This window comes from Manis pentadactyla, chromosome 7 (assembly GCF_030020395.1).
Source record: "Manis pentadactyla isolate mManPen7 chromosome 7, mManPen7.hap1, whole genome shotgun sequence".
Taxonomy (NCBI): domain Eukaryota; kingdom Metazoa; phylum Chordata; class Mammalia; order Pholidota; family Manidae; genus Manis; species Manis pentadactyla.
Window position 1 is genome coordinate 126,425,347 of NC_080025.1, and position 15,344 is coordinate 126,440,690.

The following is a 15,344-nucleotide window of genomic DNA, read 5'->3' on the forward strand; positions in this document are numbered from 1 at the left end:
ACAGGAGGTTGGTAGGGCATCAACTCACTATCCTGGACTGATAAAGAGGAAAACAAACATTTGTCCTGCCTCTGCTTTACAAATGGTACTTCATGGTAACCAAAAACCAATTATGAAGAAAAGCATTTTTGAGGTAACTGGGGACATTTTAATATCTATTATGTGTTAGATAACATTAAGAACTTATTAATTTCATTACATGTGATGGTGGCATAATGTGTGCGTGTTTTTAAGACCTGGCCAGTTGGAGATAATTTCTCAGATATTTTTCTGAGCAATACACCTCATTCTCATGTGGGGCATATTTACATGTAGAGTTGAGTTCACTTTAATACACTCTGGGGGTGGGAGAAGCATGTACGATGAATAGGTAAAAGAAGATAACTGTTGAAGCAGAATCACTAACATATACGTTCACTTTATTGTCTCCACTTTGAGACGCACGCACCACAACACCCTCAGAAAAGCTGAGCCCTGTGTGCAGCTGCAATCCAGAAGCCCCTTGTTTTTGCTCAACTCATCTACAAAAGTGGCTGCCAGCCCCAGGAGGGTTGTGCTATACCAAACAAAGCCTCGTGCCCTATAGAACTCACCTGCTTGGAAGGTGGTTTTTCCTCCTCTTGCTTCCACTGGTTTAGCTGGGCCTTTGGCTTTTTGGGAGGGAGAGACTTCACTTTGCCTTTGTCCCGCAACCTGAAATAACAGTCCAGGAAGAGTCGTCCTGAGCTCTTCCTCTAACTGGCACCCCTGAGGCTCTCTCAGCTTGGAAGGTAAAATCCCTCTTCTTACACTGGCTCTTTCTAAGCCTATGACAAGTCATTTTAAAAGGGATACTGCAACAGAATATCCTAAGGTTCGACATCTGTATACTTGTCTTTGTTTTAACTTAAAATCTCAAATACTTTCATTTATTTAACAAATATTTTGTAAAGATTGATTTCTGATAATAACACTAATCTGTTGCCCCAAACAGAAAATACAAGGAAACCTCAAGTAGGTGGGTCTCTACCAGTCCTGTTCCCGCTTCCATTGGGCCCAAGAGTGACACCGCTGCTGGTGGAGAGATACTTGGGCATTAACCCTTCACGGGGACTCGCACAGCTCTAAGCATCCCTTTCATTCAAAAGAAGCCACAAAGAGGAAGAGGGCTAAGCAAACACTACCCTCCTTAGAAGCTACCTACTGCTTTATGCCACCATCCTACATCTCACCTAATTTTTGGGCCTCGGTGTGAGGGGAGCACCAAGACCTTCCTTCTCTTCTTTCCATCAGGCAGCTCCACCTGCTCTACTTCAGCTTTGGTCTGGAACCCCGTCCATGAGATACAGCCCGCCTTCCCCTTCTGCTCCAGGGAGGCTTTGCTTTGTGCTTTTGTGTGGTTTTGAGATGTTTTCCGTTGATGGTCTTTTCCAAGCTCTGGCTGTTTCTGCTGGGGCTCACTGGCTGAGGGCTTGGATTTCACTTTTTGCTGCATAAAACAAGAAGACTGCCATCTGGTTTCTGGATGATGTTTCCTCATTGGAAACACTCAGTGGAAGAAAAGAGCTTTATGGGAGCTTGGTGAAACAAGGAGAATTCTTCTCCCAAATACTTGGAGATTATAGGAAAGTAAACACAAGTAGTTCACATAGCAATGGTTACTGGGTCGGGGACACAAAATAACCATTTCCCTTTCCACATGCAGAGATGGGGAAAAGTACATGCATGCCCAAGACTCAAGAGCCAGCAGGGGGATAAAAGGCCAGCAGCATGGGGCAGTTACTAAAGGTATCGTCACAAATGTGTGATGGGAATACCAGAAGAAGAAGAAGACAGTGAAAGGAAAAATATCTGAAGTAATATAGGCTGAGAATTTTCCAAACTTAATGACAAACACTAAGCCACAAATCCAGGAAGCTCAGCTAAATACCAAAAAAATCCACTGGCAGGCATATCATATCAAACTGCAGAAAATCAAAGATAAAGAGAAAATCTTGAAAGAAGCCAGAGGAGGAAAAAAATTACCTTACCTAGAGAGGAACAAATATAAGATGACACTGGATTTCTCTTCAGAAACCACATAAGCAAGAATAGAGTGAAATACTTAAAGTTTTTGGAGAAAAAAATCACCAACCCAGTGCAATTATCCTTCAAAGGTGAGGGAGAAATAAAGACTTCCTCAAACAAAAATTAAACAAATTTGTCACTAGTGAACTGCTCTGCAAGAAATGCTAAATGCATTTCTTCAGAGAAGATGACTCAGGTCAGAAACTCAAATCTAAATAAAGTGAGGAAGAGCATTAATAAAATAATAAGTCCAGTGAAAACAGAGAAGAGATGTTATGAGAAGGGAGGGATAAAGTATGTTACAGATTTATGTTGCACTAAAGTGGAGGAAGAAAAAGAAGACTCACATGAAATTAATATGGTAATAGTAAGTGCTATTTTGTCCTCTTCACCTTAAAAATCTAGTAGGTGCATCAACACAACAAAGACCTGTTATCTCCCTATTATCTGCCAATCTCTGTTCCTACATGGTAAAGGTATGGATGGCAAGGAGAAAGTGTGTACTTTTCAGGACTCACAGCCTAGTGGAGATTAAGAGATGCTTACACAAATACAGCAAAATAAAAAACTAAAGAAGAATTTAAGGAGTTCATGAATGTGTAAGTAATGAGGTCTTGTCTCTTGAAAGAGGTGAGAAAATGCTACTTGAGGAAGTACATCTGCTCTGAATATGGGATCCTGCATAGAAGTAATCTGAGTCAGGGGAACGGGGACACTTTTACACAGAAAGAACAGCACAGACAGTAAAGGCAACAAATAAAGCCATTTGAATTTTTTTTAAGCACTTAGCTTCAGTATCACCTCCAAAGCAATGGCTTAAGGAAGTAAATAATTTCGTATCTAGGATAACAAAGCCATGTTGAACCATAACAGGGTCTCAGATTACCTACCACAGGGCCACTGTACAAACCCCTGAAACTGTTGATCATGCTCAACACAAAGACCACAAATGTTCGGTATTTATTTAGGATGCAAGTTAACGTATGATACAATGAGAGCTATAAGAGTTACAGGAACAAGAATAATCTGGACCTCCAGTCCTGGGACAGGACGCTGTCCAGGATGAGTCCTATCTGTGTGCTGACCATGCAGGATACAAGACCAACAGCATTTACCTCATTTAATCCTCACCAATCATGTGACACAGGTGCTGTTAATCCCATTTTACACATTAAACTGAAGCTGAGAGCAGTAGTAATTTACCAAGGAACTCAGAAAGAGGCAGAGCCTGAGTCTGAACATGAGTATTCCTGTTCCCAATGTCCCTGTCCTTTCCTCAGTACCATACTACTTAAAAACAGTACTAAAGTGATCAGGCATCACCCTGCTGGAGCCATCTAAGAAAAAGGCATTGTGGAAGACAGAGTTGAAATCTACAGGCAATGTAAAACTTTAACCCCAGCCATTAATTTTGACATGTACCATCATCAACCCTGCTGACTGGGAGTAACATCAGCCCAATTCTTGTCTCTCCTTCCTTTCCTTTCTGTGGAGTTATCACAGGACAGCCAGCAGGGAGAAGATGGCCTGGAGAGATCTAGGGAACTAAGGGTAAAGGGTAACAAAGAACCTAACGTGGTAGAGACCTACTTCAAGAGAGCAGAACCACAAACTGAACAAAAGAGGAGATTAAATATGGCCTGTAAAAAGCTGTTCTAACTGAATGTACACTTAAAGATACTAAATTTTATGTTATGTGCATTTTACCACAATTAAAAAGAAAACAAAAACAGAAAAAACATTTCAGCTCTGTACCAGGCTGCGCTGGATCCTCAGTTCCTTTATTTTAAGTTTCCTTCGATCTTCCAATGAGAACTCCACTATTGGTCTCTGTGTCAGGAGGAGAAAGAATGCCATTCATTAGGTTTCTTAATCTCTGAGTGCAATGAGCTGAGCTGTCCCCCACTACTGCCCTATTTCACAAGCCAAAGGTTGCTGCTCACTTACTCTACTTAAAGGTAAGGGGCTAGTTCTGCAAGATCAGAGTTCCTTCTAATCACCTTATCACCTGAATCACTGCTCATTCCTTCCACTGACTTGCTACACTTTCCACCACACAAATGTCAAAGGACACTGGACATGAAGGCAAGGAATGGATTTCGGCAAATGACCCTCAGAGGAACAGATATCTCCACAGGGTTAGGCTCACCTTCTGGGGCCCAAAGATTTCTGGACTGTTGTTGATGTGGCGTAGGGCTGTCAGGGCATGCTCGTGCTCCTGGAACTCAGCAAAGGCATAGCCCAGGGACTGGCCCTTAACTTTCCCATGAACTCCTTTAAGGTCTCGCATCACTCTACACTATGAGTAGAATGAGAAAGAGAATTACTAGTTACAGGATGAAGAGGCTTAACAGGTTCAATAAGAATCAAGTTACTGGAAGAGAATTTTCACCTATATCACTCTCCCAGGAGTTATACTGGAGTAACACTTATGAATGTCTGTCTTATTAGAATACACCTGAGAGCACAGAACAAAGTAAACAGTATTTTCTAGCTTTCTACAAGTTTATAGATCAACACAGACTTATAAATAAGCATGTAAATAAAACCAACTTCCTAGGGAAAAATCCTAACAGCTAACTGTCAACAAACGCATGGAAGGTGAGGGGTAGATGGCACTGTCGCTGTGTAAGCAGTCCCTGAGGAGGAAGTGCTAGAAATAAAGAAAGACACTGCAACTGTCTTTCTCAGAGCTCAGATCTTCTCTGGCACGCCTATTCCCTACATCCTTCAGTTGGATATAACAGGCGTCCTGGAGCACCAAGGTATGGTAGGATATTTTGGGAATGCTGATCACTTGCTCTTACTCCTGGAAGCTGCACTTCTCAGGTAATGGAGAAGTCTAGGCGTTGGGGACACTTGGAGGCTGCACTTGGTATAAATCCAGTATCTGCTCTGTGTCTAAAACTGTGCCATGGGCTGTAGCGAAATCAAGAAAAGCATCCAATGAAGTTCCTGTCCTCAAGCTTACTGTCTTGCTGAGAAACTATACTCACACATATGAAAGAATTAAAGAGAAAATTCCATATAATGCAAATATTGTAAAACATAAAACATGCATAAATCTCACTAAATAAGGAAGTTCTAAGTGTGCAGACATTTACTAAATACTGTGAATGTTGATATGAGAAATTACACAACTGACCCCTATGTCAGCAACACTTGGAACAGTTTTACTTAGCGTGGTGTTAGATATGTGCTGACATGTTCCCATTCTCTCATGTAATCTCCAATACCATACATGTTGAAGAGGCTTTCTGGGGTTAGGAAACCAGTTTATGGTGGTGAGTTGGAGCAAGACAGATTTATAGTATTGGCTGTTACTTAGTCAATAAAAACTGACTGAGAGATCACTATGTGCCAGGTACTACACAAGGATCAGGAACAATGAGATAACACCTGCTCTGAAAGAGCTCAGCCTGGTTGGGAAGACTGGCAGACAATTACAGAACAGAGTATTAGTACTCTTGACAAAGGGTGCTGTAGGGGTAGAGGAGTACAGGTTTCTGTACTCACCCAGTGTCTGACTAAGTCTTGGTGTGAAGCCAGTGTTTGTCTAATACAGCTGTTGGAGACCCCTGTGGTTCCCTGTGCTCACCATGGGGCACTGAGGACTCTTACTCTAGGGTAGGAGCCTAAATGGTAGTAAAATAGCTCTTTCATACAGCAAAGCAGACAGATTATTTTCTCTACAAGAAAACTAAAATTACGGCACCTGGTATAATGCTACACACACAGCAGGCATTCAGTAAGTACTTGCTCAGTTAATTCATGAGGGCAGAGACTTTCTCACATTCTGCTGACATTTGGTCAGATGTGAAGGGCAGTTCTTAGAAGAAAAAAAAAGACCCACATGAAAACTGCCAACTCAGCCTTGTCTGCAGACAATGTGACCAAAAGAAAAATCCGTCCATCTACTAGCACCATGGCCTGAAACAAATGCTGGATCTGGCGCAGGATGGGTACCGACATTCTGAAGAGGCAAGACCAACTCTCACCTCCCTGATGCGCACGCCCTTCTCCCCTTTAGTGGCATCCAGCAGCAGCTTTCTGAGCTGTTGGTCATCCACGGCCTTTGGGAGATTGTGCAGGCAGAGCCTGGTCCGGGAGACAAAGATATTCTGGTCCTTGAGTTTCTGATGCTTCAGTAGCTCAAACTGAAAGGACAACGAATTGTTAACAATATCACCCACCCTTTAAAAATGCACGCTCATAATTCTCCAAAAGGAAAGAACCATGACTGCCATCCAATAACCACAGGTGTAGGAAGAAGGAGAGAAATCACCCCCTGCAGCCTTACAGTGCTCAGCGCAAGGAAAGAAGGGATCAAGGAGGCAAGATGGTAGGTAGGCAATGAGATTAAGGGCTCTGGAGTCAGACTGAATTAAAAATCCATCTGTAACTGGAGTAGTTATATGAAATTTTTCAAGTCTCAATTTTTCACCTACAAAGTAGAACTCTGTATCAAAATATCATACCAATCTCTGGGCACTAAATGGCCAAATTCACTGAGAGGCTGAAATGAGGTAATATTCATAAAATTCTGAGCTCAAAACCTGGCCCAGAACAACAACAACAACAAAATACTGTAGTTAACTTCTATGCCCACTTCTTATCTACCCACCAACTCAACTAATTACCTCGTTTTTCCAAAAGAAAATGAGAAAATGTAATTATTCAAAGAACACTTGATAGAATGTTTCGTCTCAACACTGCCACCTTGAGGCAAAGGAATGTCCATGACCACAGAAATGACTTCTGCTTCCAGGGCATTGGCCTCAACTGTGCTGCACAAAACATGGGTTCCAGGGCAACCTGTCTCTAAAGTAAAAGGATGACATTCTTCTGATTTGTTTTTTTTAATTGTTAGTTGAAAAAAGTTTCAAATTAAATTTTTTCTTTTATCAAGTCTCATTTCTGCTGCCCCTTGTTTGGTAAAGGCACTAACAAATAACAAAACACACACTCTGGAAATGAATACTAAAGAGATAGTTGAGGAGGCTATCATGCCTAAGTTCAACAGTCTATTTTTTTCTGAGGAAAAGTTGTGTCTACTGTGAATTATATGCAGATAATCCTACTGAGCTTTTTGCTAGAAAATTTGTTCTAAGGAAAAATTAAATGTGTGATTATTATACTGTGATCAGAAAAGGGCATACAATGTCCTCCCATACCAAGATTTCCAGATGCTCACTACCACAAAAAGCTAAGAACATTAGTCTAGAAACTGTTCACAGAAAAGACACACTGCCTCTTGTCATTATATTCTCATCTGTCTATCATCTTCGGCACTTTCAGATTCCATAGCTAATTCTGTTAATGGTTATACATCTTTACTCTAGGCTGGCTTAACTTTTTGAAAGTAAGCCATGTGGGCAAAAGTAATAGTTACTGGAAATTAACATTACTGAGCAGCAAAGGAACCCAATATGAGTGGTAACTCCCATAATATGGAGTTTTCCTAAAGTGATTTTATCATCTGGAGATAAAGCCTTCGCCACCAAAAATGAACATCTTAACTCTTCCTTCCAAGACCCACATCTATCTCCTTCTCTGCTAACTTCAGCTGATCTTCCTTTCTTATGCTATTCAGCATTTATACTGACACCAATTACACAAAGCCCTAGCCTGTTAAGTGTCTACTCCATGACCTAGAAGTGTACTATTCAGCAAACATGTACTGCTGAGCATTAGGAAAATAGAGAATAAGACCTGGTTCTTATAACGGTAGGTAACACTGATAGAATATTATGTACAAGGTTGGGCAATTTGCTGTGACACTCGTGTGCTTCTTTTTTCTCTAACAAGAGTGTAGATTAGGCTCTGTGACTGATACCTGACTTTGATGAGCACCTCTAGCATTCAATAATCATTATTTATTCATCTATAATAAGTCATGCAGAACTTGAAGGCACTTAATCTACTCACCCGTTCTCTTTTGGTCATATCAGCAGGGCTCACACCCTCTGCAGCCTTCGTCCCAGCCCGAATCACTGCAAAAAGAGGGCAAAGGGCCAAGACATCAGCAAGGGAATTTTCTCTCAGCAATAAGGAATGCGATTTGAATGATGCAATCTCTTTGTACAGGGCCCAGAGGACTGTACTGGCCAGGACATTTGGGTATTTGGGTAGGTCCAGAAATAGGCTACAGGGCTAAGTTCTCAGCTCTGAACTACTCTCAAGGACCAAATTCTGAACATTTTGTGATTTTGTTCCTCTTCTCCCTCCTTCCCCTCAAAATCTTCGTGTCTATGCCCAAAGACAAATGAAAAGGCCTAGAGAAGTTCTGAAAATAAGTATTTTTTAGTCATTTGAATGCAAAAATGCACCACCTGTTACCTGCTCTTGGAATTTCACTGCTCCTCATGTACTTGGGGGCCAGTACTGAGCAGTCCAAGCAGCCTCCCTAGAAAGCAGCTGCACTGCCATAGAGGCCTAGTGTCAGAGGCTGATGACCTTACATTACAAGCCCTGGCTCTGTAGTCATACAGAGGTGGGACGACAATACTGTAGGACCTAAAGGAAGGAATTCCTTTTTAAAACTAATTAAAGCTAATGTCTGGTTACCTTTCTACCATTAAGGGAAAAATACTGAGTGCACATTTTAAACCCATGAATAATCCAAAAGACTAATTTTAGCCATAATTTTCAACTCCTTTAGAAAACCTATCAGAAATGATGACAAGAAGCAAGGATAATTTGAGTTTTTCCTCCCTCTTTGCCCTGCTAATCCTCTGATGAAAAGGTCTAAAGGCAAGCAGGCAGAACAAAGAATAGGACTGGCTAATCCATGAATTGGGTGACAGATTCCTAACAGTAAGCCACATCTGCTCAAGGGAAAATAATAATATAATACTGTTAAAGAGGACATTTGGGTTTTTAATTTTAAACATGCACCCAAACATACTATTGCTGGGTCACTGTCAAGGCACAGGGCCAGTTGCTCAGCAGCCTGCCTCATGTCTCCTTTCCACTACTCACAGCCTTCTCGGGCCAGATAGAGGTTCCGGGTTCCAGTTGGCTTCTTCACCTTCTTTGTCCGGAGCTTTGCAGCCTCATCACGTGTCACTGCCAAGTCAACCTTAAGCTGCCGGCCATCCAGTTTAAGCCCACTACCCTGTAACAGATTGCAACCCTCTCTCAAAATACACAGTGAGTAGAAAGTAAGAACACCAGGGCAAGGGAAAACAGAAAAGCCCAGTAATGCTATGGAACCCAACCCCCAAAAATGTTTTAGCCCAGCTGGCTGCAAGTATATCACTAGCCTAACAGTTTTTAGTATATGTGCAGAAGGCCAGCTGTGTGCTTAGAGCTGCCAGCAATAAATAATTTATTTTATGGGAGTTGATTAGTCCCAAAGTAGGCCCAAATGAGGAAAATGATCTGTAAACAGGCAATTTTTATTATTCTAAAGAGAGCTAATTAAATGGTAGTGTTAACTCTACTTAAGAGAATTTAAGAGAAAATGGCAATATAAGATAACTTCCCTCAAGAAAACAATTTATACTTGGTTATAGAATACACAGAGAAATTCTCCATCACCCACACACTTCCTCTCTCACTTACTGCACTTCAGAGATGGCCTTAATCCCTTCTTAGCCCAGTCTTTCATGTCATCAGCCTAGCATAGAAGCTGACATACAGACAGTGATCAGTAAAAATTAGATAATTATACTTGTTTCTTCACCTATTAAATAGGGGTAATAATTGCATTTACCTGATATGGCCCCATAGAGTTGGTGTAAGGATTAAATAAGGTAATACATGTAAAGCTCAGTGCCTAAAACACACTCAGTGCTCAGTAACTGTTAGCTTTATTATTACATGAACAATAATAGTAATAAAGTCCTGTGTAAACATCAGATGTTGCCCCTGGGAGCAACTATCACCTTAGTTACAGGGTAAAGGAAATGTCTTCCTTACCTCAGTCTCTGGAGAAGCAGCTTCAAGGCATTTCTGAGCTGCTTCTTGAGTCATGAACTGAGCAAATGCACAACCTGCACAGAGAGACAAAATCAAGTGAGATCCCAACCTCCCATGCCCAGCTAGAAGCCCCAGACATTACCAATGGTGGCAGCCAGACACAAAGGGCAAGGAGTAGTAGCATCCTTTTGTCAGGCGTATGAGACCGGCACTGAAGATTCAAAGATGGGTAAGATAGCTCACCTGTCTGCAATGAGATTTTATTATTACTTCCTTCATCTTTTCCAAGGCTTCTTAGAATTATAATTTCCCCATTTTTCTCCTAAGAAATATCTACAAGCAGGAATGGGTTGTTTTAATTTGTCTGATTTTTCTCAAACTATTCAAATTCAGTTAGATAATAACCATCATATCATTGATAAGTTTTCACAAATGCCTGGGGTGCCTAACTGGTTTTCTTGGTTTCACTGGAGATGGCTGGTAATTACAGATATGCTTTGGTTATGTAACTATACTCCTATTATGTTAATGTGTGTGCGCAATTTAAGTAGTAGCTTAAAATCTATACATGCTGAAGTTACTCTACAAGAAGATATGTCAAAGAAATAATCAATCTTCCCATGTTTTCTCCCGCCTGCTACTTCTATAGCTTTTCTTTTTCCTTCCTAATTACAACGAATTCTTAAATAGAATTCGTGCCTCATATCAAATTTACCGAGTATCATAACTCCTCCAAGTGGTAAAGATACCTCAAGACAAATGCTGGGCATAGAAGCCACAGGGCATAAATATGCAAAGAAATAAAAAGCTAACCATTTCAAACAATAAGGCTTCTCTCTCACTTACCAACTTAACATTTCCCTGTATGGCCCCGGAAGATGACTGGTTAGCCAGAGACGGGTAAGATTCCTCAAGGGAGGAACAACCTAAGACAGGCACAGTCGCAGGGGGGTCATCAGGTGAGAAATTGGGGATCAACAGAGGTGAGGCTTAGAACCTCACCCTCCCTGTTCTGAGAGAAATCTTCTGCATATGTGGATGTTTTATTGCCCTTGTCTAGCTTGGATTAACACATAGTCTACAGGCACACACCTGATCATCTACATTTGCTCTCTTACAACACTAAACTATGTTTTCTACCTTTATGTTGTATCTACCTACCACTTCAGCATTTTATTAAAAATAATAAAGAGAGAAATGTGGTATCCACATATAAATCAAGTATAAAAATCAAATGAGTATTCATATTTGAACTGACTGTTTATAGTTCATAATGCATGAGCAAAACCAAAAGTTTCTGTGATGACTGCCCTTGTACTGTTCACCATGTAACTTATTCACTATGTAAGAATTTGTTCTCCATGTAAGAACTTGTTTGTTATGCTTCAGAAGATTGGAGACTGACGAAAATTAGGCTTGGGGTGGATTAATGATTGTGCATTGAGCATTGACTCCCCTATACAGAATTTTATTGTTGTTAACAACCATTTGATCAATAAATATGAGAGATGCCCTAACAACAACAACCAAAAAAAAGTACACACTTCCAATTGTAAAATAAATAAGTAACCGGGATGTAATGTATAGCATAAGGAATATAGTCAAAATATTGTAACAACTTGGTATGGTGATAGCTGGTACCTAGAATTATCATGTATATAAATGTTGAATCACTGTGTTGTACACCTGAAACTAATGTAATGTAATACTGTGTGTCAACTACCCTTCAATAAAAAATAATTATCTAAAAAAAAAAAAAAAAAAAGAAATATCTACAAGAAATGGCAGAGAAATTCCAGCCTACCACTTCATTCAGGATCACTTACTGCTTGACTATCAGAGGACTAAAAAATGAGGTGGGAACCACTTAACCCTGAAATTAATTATAGATCTCACTGTCATCACAGTCACTTGGGAGACAAGAGCAGAGCTGCCTCTTGGAATAAAAGTCCCTGGCCTCTACCACCTGAATATAGCAGTGAACCAGAAAGCCATGAACCTAATTCACAACTCAGACTCCAGAATTTCCACAGGTACACCTTTCACTGATTAGGTGCAGGGCCAATCAAGCCATCCTAAGTTCTGCTATTGATAAAAAGCAGCTTCTATTAGCAAAGAAAAAAGGTCACCTTATAGTAGACTCCAAAATAGAAATGCAAGTTTCATAATATTTTGTTGTACTTTTTGAACCTTAAGAAGTTCTCTCATAAATGAAAACAATGTTATTTCATAGAGTTACTGGGGCACTAATTGATCTTTTGTCCCCTGTAAGAATGAATGGCAGCACACAAGAAGACACATGTGGCAGGCCAACCCATGGGGCCCCATCTAGTGAGGTCTTCCCTGCCTATGCCGGGCAGAGTCAAGTGCACCACCCCGCTGGTCCCCCACCCACATGTCTGTGACAGCAATGGTCAGGTGGCATTTTCCCAAACAAAATGAATGCCTTGGCAGTAGGGGCCATGTTTCTTGGCTGTTTCTATATTGCTAGAACCTACCACAGTGTCTGGCATTAATAGATATCAGTAGGAAGAAACAAGTAAGAAAGAAGGAAATATGAGAAAAAATGTGTCCAATAGGCAGATTGGCCTATTTGTCCAATATGAAGAAAAAGGGTACTTATTTCTGAATAGGTGAGAATTTTATCACTGGAATTTCCAGGGTCAGTATTGGGTTCAGTCTTAACACTTCCCTAAAATCTGCAAATAATAATATTTAGCTCTTCCATGCAGTGAAATGGCATGCTGACGGGGATAAAACTGTAGGAGGTGGCCAAGGCTGTGTGAGTAGGCAGAGAAAGTGTCATAAAAATTTAATGTGAGCACAGAAAGACAATGCATTAAAAAAACAATGAAAACTATGCTTATTAAAATCATCAACTCTCAGCTAAGATTTTAATAGAACAAAGAAAGAGACTGACCAAGCCGATTATTGACAACGTTCTGAAAATACCAACCCCATATACTACACCTCATCCAAAAAGGGACAACAGATAGCATCAGAGTAGAGTGCTATACCACAGTACTGGGAACATTTATGCAATTCTAGCTGCTCATTTTTAGAAAAGCATACTGGAAATGGAGATGATCCAAGTATATGAAATATATCAGAGCTGAAGGCACCTTAAGTGATTACTCTAGTTGAACCCTCTCATTTTACAGATAAGAAACTGAAGCCCACCATAATTAAATGATTTACCAAAACCACCCAGCTGGTCTATGGCTTAGCAAGGATTAGATCACTAATCTCCAGGAAGCAGTTCAGTTTCCTTTCCATCATATTACCTTATTTACATCTTTTTTAGCTGAGTAAAAACCAAAAATGCTCAGGTCTCATGCATTTCGAAAGTAAGGTGTAGGATGGAGGTTCTTAATCCATGGGCAGCTCCAGAGAGCCCACAAACCCTCAGAAGCAGCATTTTTCTGGAGAGAGAGCTTTTGCTAGATGTTAAAGGAATCAAGAATCAGAATGACTAAGAACTCACTGCTTTAGAAGAACACCTGCAGTTGATGAAACGAAGAGTAGAATGGATTGAAACGATGCTTACCTAACAACAGTATGCTAACATAGGGAGTGGAGCTCCTGAGGCTCAAAAGTAATGACTTTAGGAAAGGAACTACCTAAGGCAGCACCCCTGCTCCATGCAGTTTTCCTTCTGACGGCTGCCACTCCATCAGTTTCCCTGAGCACTTCCATCCCTAACAAAAGCAACTGAAAAATATCCCAGTAATTTCAAGCAATGTGGCATGATTAATACCCATGAGATGCTATCACATCTGAAATTCAAAAGAGAACAACAAATGGAATTCATTAACCTAATGTAAATAAGCAAGGGTTTAAAAGGCTTAGACAAAATTACGGCTGGCAGCACCATTAAAGATGCTGAGTTTGACATCATGAAAAACAACCTCAGAATGTCCTTGGTGCTTCTGTGGACCACAGAAACCTGGGCTGCAAGGGCTGTGATCCCTCAGAACAGCACATGTCATGTTCTCATGTAACCTAGTCAGCGCCCATGGCAGTGGTCTCAACCCTCTCTGCGCCTGACAGCTGACAAGCAAATACCTTTAGAATGTTCTGTGTCTGGATGCAAGACAATGCGGACATATTTAAGGTCTCCAAACTGCTGGAGGAGCTCCCCAAGTTCTTCTTCCTCCGAGTCAAAAGACAGGTTTCTATAAAAGACAATCAGGTCACAAGAAAGGTCAACTACAAAAGTGAGATCCTGTGTTCTGGTATGAGGTGACTAAGGCACTCCTGGAGTGGTTCCCTTGCTCATGACCATTCCTCCTTGTTCAGGAATAGCAGTAATACACAGGGAAGACCCCCAGTGGGCAAGCCTCTGATGTATCACTCTGCCCATTGGCCATAACTGACTGACTTTCCTATGTCAATCAGATTCTCTCTCCCATTTAAAACCTGAACAGACATACACAAAGACAAGATGTTGTAGGTGTAGATTCTCTTCTGTTAATTTAAACATAAATTACTTATATAATAAAAACGGTAATGCCCTCCCCAAGGGCAATTTCTGGGGAGCTGAAAGTTGAAGATATTCTATATCTTGGTCTGGGTGGTGTTACATGGATATATATGTAAGATGTATAAGGAGTGTTCTTATACATCCTTTCATATATACATGAAAAACTTCACTGAGCTGTACACTTAGATTTATGCACTTTCCAGAATATATGTTATACCTTAAGAAGGAGGGGAAAAAGTGATTTTGCCTCAGAGAAAAGACCCACAGCCTCCTGCAGAGCTGGGGTCCCAGACTGCCCAGGTTTTCATCCCCTTCTTCAGGTTTGCTCTATGACAGCTGATTCTGTGAGCCACCCCAATGTTCATCCAACAAACCTGCCTGTTCACTTCAACTGGCCAAAACTGGTCTCTCTTACTACAACCAGAAGACCCACAACAGGCTATTAAAAGACAAGTGTGTGTTATTACCTATTTTCTCCTCTGCACTTCAATAAAACCCAGGTTTCAGTTACAATTTTACATTATGCAAAAGCAAGCATGGTAAAGTTTACTAGCTAAGTATAAAAGAAGGAAAGTACTTCTGTCTCTCGATGGGAATAAAAATATTAGAAGGAGATTTTGTTATTCTAGATTTCAACACAGTGTAAAAAATCCTAATTTTCCCTGCTATGCACATTCTTCCAGGGTTTAAAAAAAAATCCAAAATAAATATCTACAAGTTTACCTCTCTTATACTCAATTAACAACCCCATAAATAATTCTGTCTTACAGAGTAATCGAGATAAAAACAATTTCCTGCAATAAGACATAACCTAGCTTCATATTTCTTCCAATTTGCCTCATCATGTACATAGTTCTCTTTCATCCCCTTACTTTCCTAAGTTTATTAAAAG

The 15,344-nt window shown here is 40.5% G+C and overlaps 1 protein-coding gene across 1 annotated transcript in view; it reads right to left on the reverse strand.

Moving 5' to 3' along the window:
• The window catches only part of RBM28 (RNA binding motif protein 28), a 33,487-nt gene that overhangs the window by 4,820 nt on the left and 13,323 nt on the right, over positions 1 to 15,344 (reverse strand). The window contains exons 10-18 of the mRNA XM_036909103.2: positions 14,035 to 14,144; positions 9,970 to 10,043; positions 9,028 to 9,163; positions 7,975 to 8,039; positions 6,045 to 6,203; positions 4,196 to 4,345; positions 3,802 to 3,876; positions 1,212 to 1,468; positions 594 to 693 (exon numbers count right to left, since the gene is read on the reverse strand). Of these exons, the coding sequence (XP_036764998.2) occupies positions 594 to 693; positions 1,212 to 1,468; positions 3,802 to 3,876; positions 4,196 to 4,345; positions 6,045 to 6,203; positions 7,975 to 8,039; positions 9,028 to 9,163; positions 9,970 to 10,043; positions 14,035 to 14,144 (1,126 nt within the window). The remainder of the gene's footprint in view (positions 1 to 593; positions 694 to 1,211; positions 1,469 to 3,801; positions 3,877 to 4,195; positions 4,346 to 6,044; positions 6,204 to 7,974; positions 8,040 to 9,027; positions 9,164 to 9,969; positions 10,044 to 14,034; positions 14,145 to 15,344) is intronic.